The 16,951-nt window shown below is 37.6% G+C and overlaps 3 protein-coding genes across 4 annotated transcripts; 1 reads left to right on the top strand and 2 right to left on the bottom strand.

The window, feature by feature from the left end:
- Positions 1-411: 411 nt before the first annotated feature.
- On the bottom strand, positions 412-6,727 carry LOC141910950 (uncharacterized). The gene is made up of 14 exons (XM_074801845.1): positions 6,681-6,727; positions 6,026-6,171; positions 5,824-5,929; positions 5,641-5,731; positions 4,996-5,135; positions 4,339-4,477; positions 4,027-4,215; positions 3,419-3,616; positions 3,061-3,153; positions 2,461-2,568; positions 2,266-2,382; positions 1,913-2,026; positions 1,403-1,504; positions 412-885 (listed from the first exon to the last, which is right to left on the bottom strand). Coding segments are annotated over exons 1-14 (1,815 nt in total). The 5' UTR covers positions 6,683-6,727; the 3' UTR covers positions 412-615.
- Positions 6,728-6,989: 262 nt separating this feature from the next.
- On the top strand, positions 6,990-11,614 carry LOC141910600 (carboxypeptidase B-like). The gene is made up of 11 exons (XM_074801292.1): positions 6,990-7,204; positions 8,034-8,109; positions 8,183-8,316; positions 8,737-8,809; positions 8,893-9,000; positions 9,470-9,568; positions 9,659-9,772; positions 10,177-10,261; positions 10,858-11,060; positions 11,141-11,225; positions 11,424-11,614. Exons 1-11 carry the CDS (start codon positions 7,125-7,127, stop codon positions 11,612-11,614), a joined length of 1,248 nt encoding a protein of 415 aa, XP_074657393.1. The 5' UTR covers positions 6,990-7,124.
- Positions 11,615-11,651: 37 nt separating this feature from the next.
- LOC141911200 (matrilin-1-like) lies at positions 11,652-16,938 on the bottom strand. 2 transcript variants are annotated; one of them, XM_074802181.1, is made up of 13 exons: positions 16,794-16,938; positions 16,179-16,416; positions 15,830-16,054; positions 15,536-15,760; positions 15,302-15,460; positions 14,746-14,966; positions 14,508-14,656; positions 14,231-14,415; positions 14,046-14,099; positions 13,548-13,701; positions 13,047-13,242; positions 12,202-12,436; positions 11,652-12,104 (listed from the first exon to the last, which is right to left on the bottom strand). In XM_074802181.1, exons 2-13 carry the CDS (start codon positions 16,414-16,416, stop codon positions 12,043-12,045), a joined length of 2,103 nt encoding a protein of 700 aa, XP_074658282.1. In that variant the 5' UTR covers positions 16,794-16,938; the 3' UTR covers positions 11,652-12,042. The 2 variants fall into 2 exon arrangements, with proteins under 2 accessions (XP_074658282.1, XP_074658283.1); XM_074802182.1 differs by having other exon boundaries at positions 16,353-16,416; positions 16,794-16,937.
- Positions 16,939-16,951: the final 13 nt, after the last annotated feature.

The following is a 16,951-nucleotide window of genomic DNA, read 5'->3' as shown; positions in this document are numbered from 1 at the left end:
CGCACTCAAAGCAAATCTGCAAAAGTTCGAATGCCTGTTTTGGTAGATGGCTGGTAACATCATCTAGATCGCTGATTTCGTAACACCTCGACCTGAACATATTTTAATTATGCCATATATAACATTTATACTTCAGGATTAGACATGGATGGAGAAAACATGACGGTTCCGGTTGACGCCCGAAGACCTTCTCCGGGCATAAGCTGTGAAAACGGTGGAGAGAGGGCGAAAATGTCTATTGCAACACGGAATTCCGCTGCTTTATACTTAGATGCTGCTTTATCATAATTTGGACAAAAGATCGACTCATTTGAGAAATGATATTCAAATTAGCTTAGTGTTCAAACACACGACTGCGGCCATTCGTGCCTTTAGGCGAAGCCATGAACTTTTGTTTTAAATAACTATCAAGCAAACACCACAGTGAACTAAAAAAGCTTGAAATAATTAACACAAGAATTATATATATTACATGGTTTTTTAATTTCATAGTTTATAACAATTTAATATCTTTAACAAGTAAATACAACAGTAGCACCTATAGATTAGAACATGGCAATATATATAATTCTGGCCGCAGGGAATTCTCAATATAAACCACTGGTCATCATTTCATCACGCTGGTGAATTCTGGGTCATATTACCCACAAATCCCCATTCTTCCTCTTCCTGAATCAATTCGATCAACTGATCGCTGATAAACTGATGGAGTTTGTCAATCTGGTTTACGGATGGTATGAAACTTTTTTCCGTACATTTCGAGGATATTTCCAGTTGAATTCTTTGTAAAATCGATTCAACGCGTTCCAGTATGACTACTGTAATGTATCGTTGTCCGTGCTGTTTCAGCAGACGACGCGATGGACGAATGAACACTTCGTGTTTCTGGAAAAAATCCCCCATGAATAATCTGAATTTACAGGAAATAAAATTCTTGTTTCTAAGGATGATAAGGGGGGCCTCGTTATGACGAACTTGAGGAGACAGGTTGATATGTTCATCACAGGTTACGATAACACGAACATTTTTGGCGCTTTCACGGGTAGCACATGGGCTTGTGCCTGTTTGGCCGACCAAAAACGTCCGACCAGGCCCATGCCAATTTTGGCTTACGTGTGAACGCGAAAATATTTGTGTAAACAAGGCATTCGCCGCTATGTTATTTTGTATATTGTTTTATCTTTCACTCATCTTGTCTAAATTGTAGACCTTGAGTCTGTCAAATAAACTGTAAACTGTAATTAGGCACGGCCTAAATTATCATTTAAAGGACGCAATTGTAGGTTTGTAATGACCGATAACTCGTTATTTATATCAGAGCAGGTTCCATTAAATATCTCTGATGAAAAAGTTATACACAAGGTAACCATATACATGTACATGTATAAAATCGTATTTTTACCTGTAATCGACTTTTAATGAAAGCATCAATCAATTCTTCGTGCTCTTCCCATTTGATTTCACCGTCGTTCTTCACAGCTTGTCGAAGCTCTCTCACCATTACCTACGGGACGAACATACTGTGTAGAATGTAAATAGTTGAGACTATTTTCCAGTCTTGATGAATATCATTAAGAGAAACCCACGAAATCAATTTAAACAGTGTTTTTCTTAGTTTCGAATGGAATCCTTCCTTATTTTCAATTAAACTCTGAAGATGGCTGAAAGATTCCAACCGAAACGTAAGAAAAAAAAACAATAGCAGTTGTTTTCATTGATATTATTCTTAATGATAGAGAAATTATTCTTATAATGAATTTGGTGTTATAAAGAATAGCATTTTCGTTTAGCTTGATTGTCACACATGTTTTGAGGGAGATTTTTGTAATCCATAGAACTATGTGTAATCACAAACTTCAAAAAGGATGTCGCTACAACATACTTATGGCTGTATCCACAAATAATCCGTTACCTGTTCCACTTGTATCATCTCCTCGGGAATGTTCATTGGAAACGAGTGTTTTGATTGTAAATGAATCGTTTCGAAAACTAATTGTTTAATGGTTAAATACACGCTGTTTATCGTCTGCAAATATAATGATGTCAAGTTCAGAATTACGGAGATAAGCGGTAAATCTCGTGACGAGACGAGGTGTTAGAGAAGCCGTGTTAATCTGGTTGTACTTTCTTTCTATTAGAAATCTGCACGCAAAATGGGCATGACAAAGCTACTATTTGTAGCAAAACCACTCGCATTTCTCATAGAAAATCTAGTTAACCTACGAAGTACTACCTATTTTTACATTTAGTTTAGCCTATACGTACATTTTTCTCAACGATCTGTTGTATTCGGTTTAATACTTCTAACGGAGTAACATCTTCCAGCTGTTTCTTTAAATCCCGGTAATTGTACATATTCTCGTGATAATACGTCAAATACGCCTGCGAATAAATGTATATCACGATTTGATCGTCGAATAAACCATTGATGACAATGTTTATTTGAAAGTTATATCTTACAGTCGTCATGTTTCGTAGAATCGTCGTTTGTCCTTTCGAGTTCGGTATCAATTTCTTCATTCCGCTGATAACGATCACGATTTGCGTGAAATTATCTGCCAGATCCTCCTGGAAATATAGAGCAAGAGAGACATCCATACGCGAGTCGTGTGATCAGCGTGTCAGCGAGACTGCAGTATGGTGAAGTATGAATATGCAATCGCTTAAGTCGGGAATTTTCTTTTTGCAAATAGAAGTTTGAAACGACAAAATAAATCCAAATGGGTCGTGATGAAGGCCAGGAAAACCAATTTTTGCCACCGGAAACCCACTCAAATATGCCCTTATCAAATAAAGCGCCCATACCAATTTTCAGGTCGATCCCATCAAAGAATCAAAGATCCGCCCCCGTTTAGATAAAAATTTGTTTTGTCCAGGGGCCGGTTGCATAGTCATGACTTAGACTTAAGACCAGTCTAAGACCAACTTAGTTCTATAGCTTATCAAACAACTTAAGACCAGTCTTAAGATTTAAGACCACTTTTGGACTTAAGTCACGACTGTGCAACTGGCCCCTGATATCTTAGGAAATTGCGCGACCATTGACATTAATATACGCACCTGTGATTTAGCTAATACTTGTATATTACTGCGGTTATGGTTTGATATTGGTGTATGATGGGTCTCAGCTAACGACACTATCATCTCCTGGTACTGAAATAATGAAATCGATTCAATTCAATCCCCACCCGATAAACAGAAACTAATAATAGCCAAGTTAGAAATAATTGAAAATAAACTAGAGTAACTCGGATGAACACAAGATCAGCAAAATTGGAGTTGAGGATCGGAAAATACATAGGAAAATGATTCCATTTTAGTACAGATTTAGTAAGCGGTGTTTACTGTAATCTAGAGTCGAACTCAGATACTCTAAACTTTAACTTGGAACCGCGACCTGACTTATAACTTATCCCACCTGCGGTAAGTAAATATCAATTTTCTGTTGAATTTTAGACGCCGTTTTCTGCACGTCAGTGATCGTTCTCCAAGACTCGTCCATTTCTGCTTCGATTTTTTGTTCGTGAAACTGCGCGACTTGTTTCTTCTGAATCTGCATCCTACATATATAGCACACCTTCAGGTACATACATAAATCGGGTTCTCTATTCGGACACTGAAAAAAAGGCAAGAGATATATATTCATTATTCCTGAAGATGACTATTAGGATATAGTCGAAACGCTGAAATAAACTACTATCTCGAGGTTTCACTTTTTATTATCATTGTGGGTTTCTCTCTACTCATAAGTCAAGATCGTACGCGTCATCCAATGGATGTACGTCATGGCTTCCATTTGAAAAGAGAGTAAAATTTAGATTTGATGGATATATTCGCAGTGAATCCCAAAATAATGATATTTCAAAGTTTATTCATCTATGGTAGTTTCGAGATATATCTAAATGTTCATATAAAGTAAATGACCTACTGTTTCCCGAAGACGGGGCTCTCAAAACTGTCAACTTCTAAATTATCATCATTATGGGAATATTCATTAAATCAAGATATCATTTATTTCATATTCACCCCGACGATTTTAATGATAGCGAGTTTAGCGCCAGAACACTGATTGTCATCCTCTTGCATGTAAACTATAAGATCATCGGTGACGCACTGATTACAGGAATTAGCTCCACAAACACTACAAACAGAACGACTGTTTAATAATCCGAATTCTTTCTCGCAATTATAGCATTTTCGACAAAATCTCTGCTCCTACAATATATGAACAGAAAACATTGAATAATTGTCATAATGTTCATAATGGTGTTTGTTTAACATGACTAATCGAAGAGGAGATATAGAAGCTGTGGTTGGTCACGTGCTAGCTGTATATACCTGATATCTACTGGATCTCCGCCAGTCTGGCAATTTTACGAAACAGCGAATTTCATGCATTGTTTTGATAACCGTTGATTTTCCGACGTTTTCCATAAATCCGCGTTTTAATCTTATACACTCGGCTTCGAAATCTAAACTGTAAATGAATAAAGATTCATTTGATATTGGCACATTTTATACTTATTTATATTTATGTATGGATGTCATGTTATAAATTGTTTCAATTTCTTTGAAAAATAAAGATTATTATTATTATAAGAAATTTACTAGCATTTTAAAATATTATGAAATACGTTTACACATTAGCTTCTTCACTCTCCCCTCCCAACGTAACTATCTAATCCGTGCTCTACAACTTCTCCCCCCTCGTGATGTCCAAAACTCCTTCCAACTTCGATGCTCCTATCGCTACTACCTCCTACACCTAATTATCACTCTTACTTAATTTTTAAACGCATTGCATAGAGAATCTAAAAGATTAAAAACGGCGAAGATCTCTAGTGAAAGTTCGAAACGTCGTGTATTTTGATTTTAATTGTTGATGAAAAGAATTCTCTTAATCTCTTAAATTCTGTATTATTTAAGTGAGTTCTAAAACTTATTATCAGTTCTCCACGTCAGAGTGTACAGGGGTTATTCTACCATCACTCTTACTTGTTCACGTGTCGGGCCGTTCCTTTGATTATTCTGCTTTGAATATCTTTATGTCGATTTCTGAAGAAATAGAAATCGTCGGTTTGTTGTCGAGTAGCTCCCAACGTTTGCGGTCCTTTATCGTAACACAATTCACAAACCTGTGCCAAACATAAGATAGATTTGATATAGATTTTAAATGTAGATTTTACACCGCGGAAGAACTTTCATTTTATTTTTCTGTAACAGCGATGGCTGTATTTTCGGATCGTATTTTCTGGTAAAGAAATAAACTTATAACAATAATATCAATGATTAACAATTCTATTATACATATGTAGAAAAGAGTCGGTGCAACTCAATTTAACATAGAAGCGATAGAAGTATAAACATCATTTTCTAATGAGTATAAACACACAGTTTAATGACATGAACGTTTTTGGGATCAAATCCCCTCATCAGATGACAGACATGTGAATCAAATAAATCTGTTGTCTTATTCATTTGATTCACATCTATTTTGATTCACGTCTATCATCTGACGAGGGGATGAAAATGGTTCGTGTCAATAAACTGTTTTTTTATCATCATTAGAAAATGAGATTTATGTTGTTATCGCTTCGGTTTTTGCGGTTACCTAAAATCTGTACACCCAATTTTACGTACCTTGTATAGTTTTCCCTGTGGGTCTGGATGAGCTAGATTATTCAGTGCTCTTTTAAACTGTAGACAATCAGTACAATATAACTTGCCACACCTACATATCAGAGAAACACCGCGTAATTATTACAGTAATATTGTTGTATCAGTGTAATACATACATATGAAGTACAGTACTGTAATACTTACCTGGTACAGTTCTGTGGCCAGACTGTATAACTAAACTGTTTTTTACATCGTCTGTTTTGACAGTAAGCGCTGGATGAAGTCGGTACCCAATGAGACTTCGTTATACCTTTCATAAGATAGAATCAGAAATTTATGTCACGGCTTCCAACGTGGAGAGTATTTCATCACACTTATGTTTGCCGTCATTGTCCTCAATACTAACCTTTCCATTTATGAGACTGCTGATCAGTTTGATGTTGTTCAACTAACTCGTTGATTTCAGTAACAGTTCTCTTCCATTGAGCATCAGCTGTCTGACGACCGGTATACATCCCGGCTTCAGTATCTAATTCATTCCAATCGGTTTCCCTATAAAAATCCCACAGTGACACTCAGTCGTAGTCACAATCTTAACAGTGTCGCCTTTATATGACTGTATATATACAGTCCTGTGAGTATATATAGAGCACAGTATGCCCTCGGATCGGTAAAATCATATCTGGTTTTCGACGTCATGACATTCAGTTCCGGGTTTTTTTCATGTCAAGAGATCTGCGCAAGAGCTCGCACGATTCCAATTATATATTTAAATACGAATTTGTTCTGGAGATAATTTGCTGCGAAAAAAATGACGGAGGGACGCATGATTAGGACCCGGGGTCGGGGAGGTCTTTAGGCTACTTACATTTTGAAATAATTTGCTTAATGATGCAGAGAAATGATTTACTGTGAGGTAATATGACGCAGAGGCCCATGACTATAATAGAAACCGGGTCGTGGTGGTCTTGAGGCTACTGACATTTTGAAATAATTCGCTTTATGACGTAGAGGCCGATAGTTAGGAACCCGGGGGTTGGGGTGGTCTTTAGGCTACTTACATTTTGATTTCAGGTAACTATATCAGTCAACACCAGCAGTAGTTTGCAGTATCTCCTGTCGCGCGCGTCTATGTAACAGTTTGATATTCAGGTGGAATTTTATTCTAAACGAATAAATTACTCTTCACTCTAAACGACATCTGTTACAGTTAATCAAAAATCATTTTTAGCGAATTCAAATTTTCCGCGCGAGGAATTAATTTCAGTTGGGTGTCAGGTCCTCGGCGAGTGTGGTTTGATAGTTAGTTATTGCTCAGTGTAGTTGGCGTGCGCCTCTGGCCGGTTCATGTCAATAAAAGCGCCATTAATCATAATCCGTAGATAAACCGGTTGTTGTTCCGGGATGGACACCTGCGCGATAAGAAAGTGATAAGCTAAATGGTCATATATAAATAACGTGGATATTGGTAAGACTGTAGCTGCCAGGGCCGAAATACCGGTAAAATGCAGTACTGGATTATCAATTTAGTTTTAACTGTTTCGTGTGGGGCGCTAGTAGTCTCGTGCGAACAACGATTCGATGGGTGAGTATCTTATCATTTAAGTAATTTCTATCTAGTAAATGTTGCAAACGAATTGAGACACAATTTTTGATGCGTAATTCAAAAACGTAACCAATGGTACATAACAATTAGACCGGAAGTGAATCATTTTTAGCACATTATTTTCATGTGTATCAGTGTGACATTTTTTTCGACGTATTAGTTTTCTGAACGTTGTCGGTTTTGTGCGCATCGGTCATTTTTCTTTGATGTTACACTTACTAAACTATAGCCAACGTACAAAAATAACGACGCCACAAAATGCAAAAAAACAACACACATTGATAGTACCTGATATATATATATATATATATATATATATATATATATATATATATATATATATATATATATATATATATATATATATATATATATATATATATATATATATATATATATATATATATATATATATATATATATATATATATATATATATATATGTACATCACACACAAATGCATGTCGCAAAATCGTTCGACTCCAGGAGCCAGTTGCATAGTCATGACTTAAGACCAGTCTAAGACCAACTCAGTTCTATAGCCAATCTAACAACTTAAGACCAATCTTAAGATTTAAGACCACTTTTGGACTGAAGTCACGACTGTGCAACTGGCACCCTGTTCCCTAGGTACCACGATACTTAGGATACTGAGGTCAACAGATTTTTGCACCAGGCCTTTGTGTGAGGTATATATCGGATACTTTTGTATGTGTGTTATTTTGTGAGCATCAGACACATTTTGTGGAGTTAGTTTTGAACCTAGGTTAGTTTTGTAAGTATCTTATATTGTTTTGTGTAATCTAGGTATAAACTATTGGCGGTTGAAGCTGCCTCAGAATTCGACGAAAGAGTTATCGATCAACTGATAGCTAATGAACAGGTCTCGTATATAACAACTAATTTCAGCTATAAATTTCATCAATTCGAAACATATATTTTGTTGTTTGTTATAGGTAGACGCTTGGAGTAAACCTAAGGTAGGACATCCAGGGTTGATTAGCGTCAATCCAGTAGTATTTGATAATGTAACGGCCGAGCTGATTCAATACGGAATTAATTTCAATGTAACACTCGACAATCTTCAAAGGTAATTATTTAGCAGTCAAAACCCACACCCAATATAACCCACATTCGCACAGATTCAACTCAATTAAACCGGATTAACCCTGATGAGCACTGATCCGAATAATGTAGGGCGAACAAAATGTAGGGCGAACAATTAGCGAACGAAGATTACGAAAAAATATTACTCGTCAGGTGCTGCCACTATGCTCGACGTTAGCGGATATTTCATACACTAATATAAATCGTCTCTGGCAATCGACGCATGGTCCACAGTACATCGATTGCCAGAGTTTACTCAAATAAGTGTATGAAAAATCCGCTATCTATAAGCATAGCGGCAGCACCTCACGGCGCAGTGAGGCAGCAAAGCAAAACCAACCAACGGACTCGGATAAACCTGTCATCTCCACGATTATAAGTAAATACGGCAGCTATTTTGTAGAAATTTCGACGAACAGAAAGCTTCGACTGGGGGATTCCGGACAGCGCATTCAAAATATCTCCGATACAGCGAGGTATGATTTAAAACACCGCCGATATTCCAGAATCAAACTTAATTATCAGGAAACATTTTTTGATAGCATTTTGATTGTTGTAGATTGTGAGGTTTATAGAAGATAAAGTAAGACAGAATGAATACTATATGCCGATAGCAAAATTCAGCGTCGGAAAAACAGTTGAAGGTCGCGATATTTTCGGAATAAAGGTAAGTTCAGATGTTTCGTCAGTCGTTAGTGGCCAGTACTCTAGAAACCAGTTGATAGTCGGTTAAGATTAGAGTTAAATCATTGAAATGTACTAATCTTAAAAGTCAAACAAACTTATCCGTCAATAAGTTTAAAATCCAATATATTCAGAATTTAAAAGATTAAAAACGAATTTCATTCATCAAAAATTAAAATCAAAATACACGACGTTTCGAACTCTCTCTGTTTAGTTCTCGAGAGTTCGAAACGTCGTGTATTTTGATTTTAATTCTTGATAAATAAAATCATTTCCAATCTTTTAAATTCTGTATATACTGGGTTTTGAACTTGTTATCTGTTCTCCACGTCAGACAGTGGCTATTCTACCATTAACCAACAACTTAAGAACGAGAGCCAGAATTTTGCTCTCGTCAACTACCAATGATAAGTCGTTCAGTATAGAATATGTCGTTTGGTCGTATTTTATAGATAGGTATGGATAATGCCGCTAAAGCTATATGGATTGACGGAGGCATCCACGCCAGAGAATGGATTTCTCCAGCTACTATGGTTTATACTATCGATAAGGTAGATGTCTCTTCTGCCCCTCTATTCATCGATTAAACAATTTCGACAAAAAAGTACATTCCTTAATTGTCCGAGTAATTTCTTTTTCAGATAATTTCGTTATTTTCGAATCGAGACCCGTTGATAACGGCAATGATTTTCAACACGCAGATTATAATAGTTCCGGTGCTGAATCCAGATGGTTATGAATATACCTGGTCTACGGTAAGATAACCTAAACACCAATTTATTTTATTGGTCTCTTCTGATTCTGGAATACTTTATGGTGCATTCCGACCAAAATAATTTACATCAAGCAGGCCATCTAGGATCACGTGTGACTTCTTTTGGCGCGGGACAATATGAGATATAGGCGAAATGGTTATGGCAGTTGTCGTTAGGCAAACCAACCGTTTTGCCCAAATTCGGTGTGATCCAAAATAGCTGTTTAAGGCAGGTTTCGACTAGCACGTTCGTTTTGACCAGAATACGCTCTACCCATTCCTAATAGAAGCGGCCTGTAGAGAGTTTGTAATCAGCGGAATTTGTATTCCTAAACCGGGATTCGTACAATCCTGCCTAAGATTATCATTCAGGTCAATTGGTTTACAAAAGATTTTGTTTTGTAGTATCGTTTATGGCGCAAGAACAGACGGGTAGGAAGATCTTGCGATGGTGTAGATTTAAACCGTAACTGGGGTTATCATTGGATGGGTAAGTTCGCGATTCTTCAACTGATAATACATACCGTACCCGTTTAGGAAATCAGATTGAGTCACGCTCATTCAGCCATGACGGAATGAACCGGTGTCACAGAATCAGATGCCGTCCGATGTCAGATGCATGAATAAATAGAAGATAGTTCACTGATCAGACATATTTCACTATGCGGAAATAGTTTTACCACTAGGGATTGTCTCATCATAAAATACCGTTTCACAATTGTGAGATTATCCCTAGAGTCTTATTGAAAATGAACCAATTCGAACACTGATCATAGGATAACTGTAACCCGGAAGTAGTACGATAACCAAACTCAAACTTGGTGAACAGATAATAAGATAAAAACCCATGTACATATTAAAAGAATTCTAAAATCGAGAATTTATTTATTCAAAACAATCTAAAATATAAGAACACGCCGACGTTACGATCTCACCCTAGAGATCATCGTCAGGTGTGAGATATTGACTAACAACAGGGGGGTATATATACAGCGGAGGACAGGTTAATTGAGAAAATGTTGAACTGGTTTCTGGCCACCAAATGCGAAGCTATGTGGGAATAACTGATGTTTATATCGTTTTCAGAGCAAGGAGCCAGTTCGTCAGAATGTTCACAGATTTATGCCGGACCCAGCGCCATGTCTGAACCGGAAACTAAAGCCGTCGCGAAATTCATTCTGTCGCGTAAAAATCAAATCAAAATGTATTTATCATTCCACGCGTACGGGCAATATTTCCTGACCCCCTGGGGATATGGTAGAGTTTACCCTGATGATTTTTCTGACCTGGTGAGTATTAAACCCCACGCACTATAGTGTACGGTCCGATACATGTAGAGTGTGGTTAATTCTGGGTTATCTATTTGTAGAGACGAGTAGCCCAAAACGCCGTGAACGCTATCCGAGACGCTAACGGACCTGTCTATAGTATGGGTACTTCAGCTATTCTGTTATGTAAGTAGAATGCCCCCTATGTGGATAATGGGGTACTAGCACACCTAACGATATATGGCGTTACTATAGGCCGGGAAACGTAATGATGTCGTAGTAGAGTGGATCCTCGCTTGCCACAGTAGCGATGTCGGTATCCCATTTCGGTATCAATTTTGATATATATGTTGTATATATCAATATATGTATTTTATCTTTTAGACCCGGCGGCAGGGGGCTCTGATGATTGGGCGAAAGGTGTCGCTGGTATCAAGTATTCATATACGATAGAGTTACCGGATAATGGACGGTACGGGTTCGCGTTACCGCCCAGGTATATCGAACCTGTAGGACGTGAAACTTGGCCCGCTTTCGTTTCCTTATTCAAACACGTGTTAAACGACGACGAATAAATTAACATTAATTAATAACCAGCGCTTTGTTGTTTGCAATGGAGAAACATTTATTTAAGGCGGAATCGTTTGTTTTGTTTGTTCCATCATGATTTCGTTCGAATTGAACGTTCAGGAATTCATCAGATATAGCAGACGTACTTTGATAATATCTAGATTATGAAATCATTAATAGAAATATTGACTACGTTAACAATCAATCAACAACAATATATAATGAATTTGAAAAATGCACGAACTTACAATTTCATAACGGCAACGGATTTAGGTTACGTACAGCACTATTGACTTATAATTTCATAAGGCTTAATGGTTTAGATTGCAGCGCGAATACAAAAAGTAGAATAAATATAACAAGGTTTTACGGATTAATAGATTAACGGATTTATAGATTTAACGAATAAGATTGTCAGTGGATTATCGTCGTTTTACAACGAAATCGGACGTTTCTCTATCGGCATGTGTCCAATTCTCTCTCTCTCGTTCGCATCTGAAATGAAGAAAATATTAGACGATAGAAATGAATGAACAAAAACCATAATTGTTTATCGAAGATATAGAAAATTTCTACTTTCGACCTCACTTACCCCTGCATGCTTCTGTTGTAAGGGCGCCTAAAACGTTGATCAATTTATCGAAATCCGAAACCTCGAAAACGCGCTCCTTTTTGCCCGCTATCTTTTCTAGGACATCCTTACGCGCACTTTTCACACCCACGGCGTACAATAGTATTCCTGCGTCGCGGCACTTTTTCGCTTCGTCCAATGATTTTTGTTGGTTAGAGGGCGCTCCGTCGGTTAACATGATTCCGATGTGTTGAAGCTACGAGAAACAAGAATATCGACATCACGTTCATGTGATCGATGGTTTAATGATGATGAATGTAAAATCTACATAAATGAATTAAATGAAATGAAATCCACCAAGAAAACAACGAGTCAGAAAAGGTTTCATTGGGCTAATTATTGATTCACGGTTTCAAGTTTATCCTAGTACAGTGGAACCCCGTTGATGCGAAACTTGTAGGCAAAAGTGAAATTGTCTCGTATTTAACGGGTTTCGTAGAATTCAAATCTGGATTGATATGAGTATTTATTTAGTGAAATTGTCGTACCCGTATTTAACGGGTTTCGTATTATTCAAATCTGGATTGATATAAATATCTATCTTACCTGGAACATGATGGAAATCATTTTAATAAACAGGTTTCAGCTCAAACACAATCGTGTTAATGAGGTTCAACTGTTTCCAGGTCAGAAGATAAGATCAAAGATGAATATTACACAATGTACGATATCATTCGATATAGTCGAAACGTCGAATATTAGCTCAAGAAAACATTTTCGTTTTTCATTCTTATTGCGGCATTTCATATCATCGTTGCAAAACGGACAGTGTTTCACATCAATGATTTCAATGAAATAATTGTTACCTTTTTGCCGTTTGTATCTGCGCCTTCACATCGTGCCCCGAATTTAGGGTTGAATACTTTAGTTCTCATCAATTCGAACGCTTTATCCATGTAAGTTCCGCCTCCGACGAACGGGATTTTATCAACGAGTCCGTTGAACTTTTCAGAATCGTCCGTCGAATCCAACCAAATAGAAACCTCCGCTTTAGTGCTGAATCTGTTGATAGAGAAAAATATTCAGACTGCATGCTCCTTTTTTATGTGGCGACGCCATATTGGAAGTCAAACGCAAAGTAATTTGCATAATGCAGCTCGGGGCCCAGCTGCACAGTCGTGACATATACAAAACTTGCTTTTTAGGCTAGAAGAATTGATACCTTGTTTCAGCTTAGCTTATTCAGGCCAGCCGTCTATCTACCCTGTACATTACTTTTTTAAAAATCGTGATCAATTTTACCACAACAAACCCGGTAGCACCGATATTATGTAGTGCCACCTATATGTGAAAGATTGCATCATCACCTGATAACGGCGGCCTGAACTTCCTCTTTATCCAGACGGAATTGACTGATGAAATTCTTGATGAAACCTTTCAGTTGTTGATATTGCGTTTTACTCAAACTGGTCGAAGAATCCAAAAGGAACGCGATATCCAACGGGAGATGACACTGTTTTACTGAAATAATGAATTGTATTGATGAAGACAATGAAAATAAATGATTCTGTTTTGTTAATACGATTCTGTTTAAGATGAAACCCGTTTATTACGATGATTTCCAATATGTACCAGCTAATATATTTGTAACAGACAAGCTTTGGATGATACCAAAAATTCATAAAGACTAGTCGAATTTTTGATTATACGAAACCCCACTTATGACAATTTCACTTTTGTTCACAAGATTCGTTTTAACGAGGTCCAACTGTGGTTTGAAGAAAGATAAGGAGCCATTCAAAAACTACGTATGGAAATCAGCAACATTTTCTGCGTCTAGGCCTGAACGGACCTAACTTACTAACCTTGTGGTTGACATACATTATTAACTTCTCTTTCCCCGGGTTTACAAGCAGAATCTACAAACCAACGAATCATCATGTAAAGATTATTCCCATGAAAATATTGTTCTATAGGTCCTTCGAAGAACCCTCAAAGAACCATTTGTTCTAAGAGTGTAACACGTATATAGCACAATTGGAGAACTGACCTTTACAGATTCTTACAGCAACGTGTAGTAACTGTCTCCGGAGTGTGACGGCATCCCAGGCTCTGAATCTGTGATGATTCAACGGATCAGTTACCAAATTTTCTAAACCTTTCATACTAACTGTATTACCGATACCGATAGCAAATATCACCACTCCAGCATCGCGAAGTTTCTCAGCGGCCGCTCTGTACGACAAAAAAACAACATTCGGAATATCTCAAGTTTTGTTGGTTGGGTGAGCAATTTGAGGAATATATATTGTAGAATTGATGCGTACTTAGCGTGCGCGTAATTGTCGGTGATCGCATCAGTAAACATGATTAATATTCTGGGCACGTTTTTTCGAGGTTCGTTAGTTTTCAGTTCATTCCTGATTTGATCTAAAGTTATCGCCGTTTCGACTTTTCCTGGTTTATAGACGACCTTCTATAAATACAGCAATTCAAACACATTCGTTACATTAGCCGAATTCCATCTAAAAATTTTCTTTTAAAAATCTTGCAATTATTTGCTACCTTTAGGGCGTTTTCGACAGCTGCTCTCGATTGCTGGTTGGTTAGTTTATGATGGAATTGAAAGTTATTGGAGAACGAAGCTATAGCCACGTTGACATCTTTCCCGATAGCGAACAACTTCAATAATTCTTGACTAAACTGAATCGCCAGATCTACATTTTCTTTCCCGACTGTTTCTGATGTATCGTACAGGAACACCAAATCTGACATTCTTTCGCATTCTGGAGATAAACATTTTAAAGATATTAATCGCTTATTTTATCATATTTTCGTAAGAAAAATACAAAGAATTTGATGCCAGAAATTGCAGACGCTTCAACAGTTCGGTTAAGAGATAATGATAGACAGTTTCAAGTGGACAAAACTATAACTGCAAAATATTTCTCTTCAAATATTGATTCTAGAATTTGTTCAAATGTTGACAATTCAGACATATATGTCAATATCGATCGAGAAGTTTAGAGAAAAGTAAATGGCCGAGTGAAGAGGTGTAGATTGTCTGGAATCATGTAAGGGGGTCATGCAAGTAGTGTTTAGAGGTCGGGCTTTAGCTTACCGTGACCTGGAGAAATACTGCCACCTGGCGTACCACCTCCAGTGTTGCCACCTGGCTTACCACCTCCAGTATTGCCACCTGACGTACCACCTCCAGTATTGCCACCTGACGTACCACCTCCAGTGTTGCCACCTGGCTTACCACCGCCAGTGCTGCCACCTGTTGAATTTATTTCGCAGAATGAATAAACAATTTAGCCTTCATGAAACATGCATGATGCAGTTGTCAACTCACCATGAGCAGCTAAAAACACTTCCACTTCACACAATGCTAGATATGTTGTTTTAGACGGCTTAGTAATTATCAAATACCGACCAGCTACAGGTGTTTTACAGTTCAACTCTTTCCTCGTCCCGTCCCGCCAACTATTAGCTTCATAGGCACAGACTTTACCCTGCAGACCTCCGCTTTTTGCCGGCTTGTCGGATACGATGACCTTCACCTCACGCAGACGATGTCCTGGAATCAATGATCGCTCATGAATAATCATATCAAGCGAATTATTAAGATTAAAAAACTACTACTCACCTACTAGCTTTCGATTTGTTATCGCTATTTTGCCGACCAGAAATGTATTTTGTAAATCAACCTGCCACCAGGGGTCGCTCTTCGGCTCATTTCGCGTGATACTGCAATCACGATGGTTGCGAGTTAAACCGTCGACCGCTTTTGACGCCGGGTACCATCTTGTATAGGTGCTACTTTGCGTAGCTGGTTTACCGCGGGCGATATTCACTGTGTCGATCGTAGCAACTAAAAGTATTGCAAAAAATATATCAATATTCTTAGATAAAGAGAATAATGATGTTAGTGTACTACTGCATAGTGGTAGGGACTGGAAGGTAGGGGGTTAAACCGAAGGATGTTTGTAGATTACTTGTGTTACCACCGCCGCCTGAAACGTGTACACCGACTCCTACGATGTGAATATGACCTTTATGTTTATGTTTGTGAATAAAGTCAAGGATGGCTTCTGAGGTATGGCTGGAACCACCGTGATGGTGGTGGTCGTGATGCTTCTTTGGTTTCTTCGGTTTCTTTGGTTTCTTACTTTGTGCGACTGTTAGAACAGTGCTCACAACCAACAGCAACAGCAAACAACTCGTGAAATTCATCTGAAAATGTACCACATATCTATCTTAGAAATGCTGAAAGGATTTTGCACAGTCATCTACAGCATTTAACCTACCCATACCGGTAACAGAACACTCATAAAGCCCAACAAATATGTCAAAGCAGAAAACTTGGTTTGCAAAAAGTTAGTTTAAAATAAAGCTTTGCCAAATGGGATGACCAAAGCACGCGGCAAAGAAAAACCATTTCTTTGACGTGTGCTTAACTTTTCTTAACCATTTAATCAGTAATGTGTAGTTGAGCATTGACTATTAAAACTTAAAAAATCATAAATTCAATGATTTCTTGAGGTCGTTACCAACTGAATTTTCAGTTTGAAAAAATATGATGAATACAGATATGAAAACTATGAATTTACCTTTGATGCTGAATCCCGGCGAGAGCAAGTGAGAAAGTTTTTGGAGTAGACGCTCTCTTGTTGTAAAACAAGCAACGCCCCACAAAACAGTGACACCGCGTACAGCGGGGTACTTTAATTTTATATCTGCGAGACAGGTTGAAGTGTCAAATAAAACC

The sequence above is a fragment of the Tubulanus polymorphus genome, chromosome 9 (assembly GCF_964204645.1).
Source record: "Tubulanus polymorphus chromosome 9, tnTubPoly1.2, whole genome shotgun sequence".
NCBI classification, from domain to species: domain Eukaryota; kingdom Metazoa; phylum Nemertea; class Palaeonemertea; order Tubulaniformes; family Tubulanidae; genus Tubulanus; species Tubulanus polymorphus.
The sequence above is the reverse complement of the archived record's forward strand: the minus strand, read 5'-3'. Positions and strand labels throughout refer to the sequence as shown.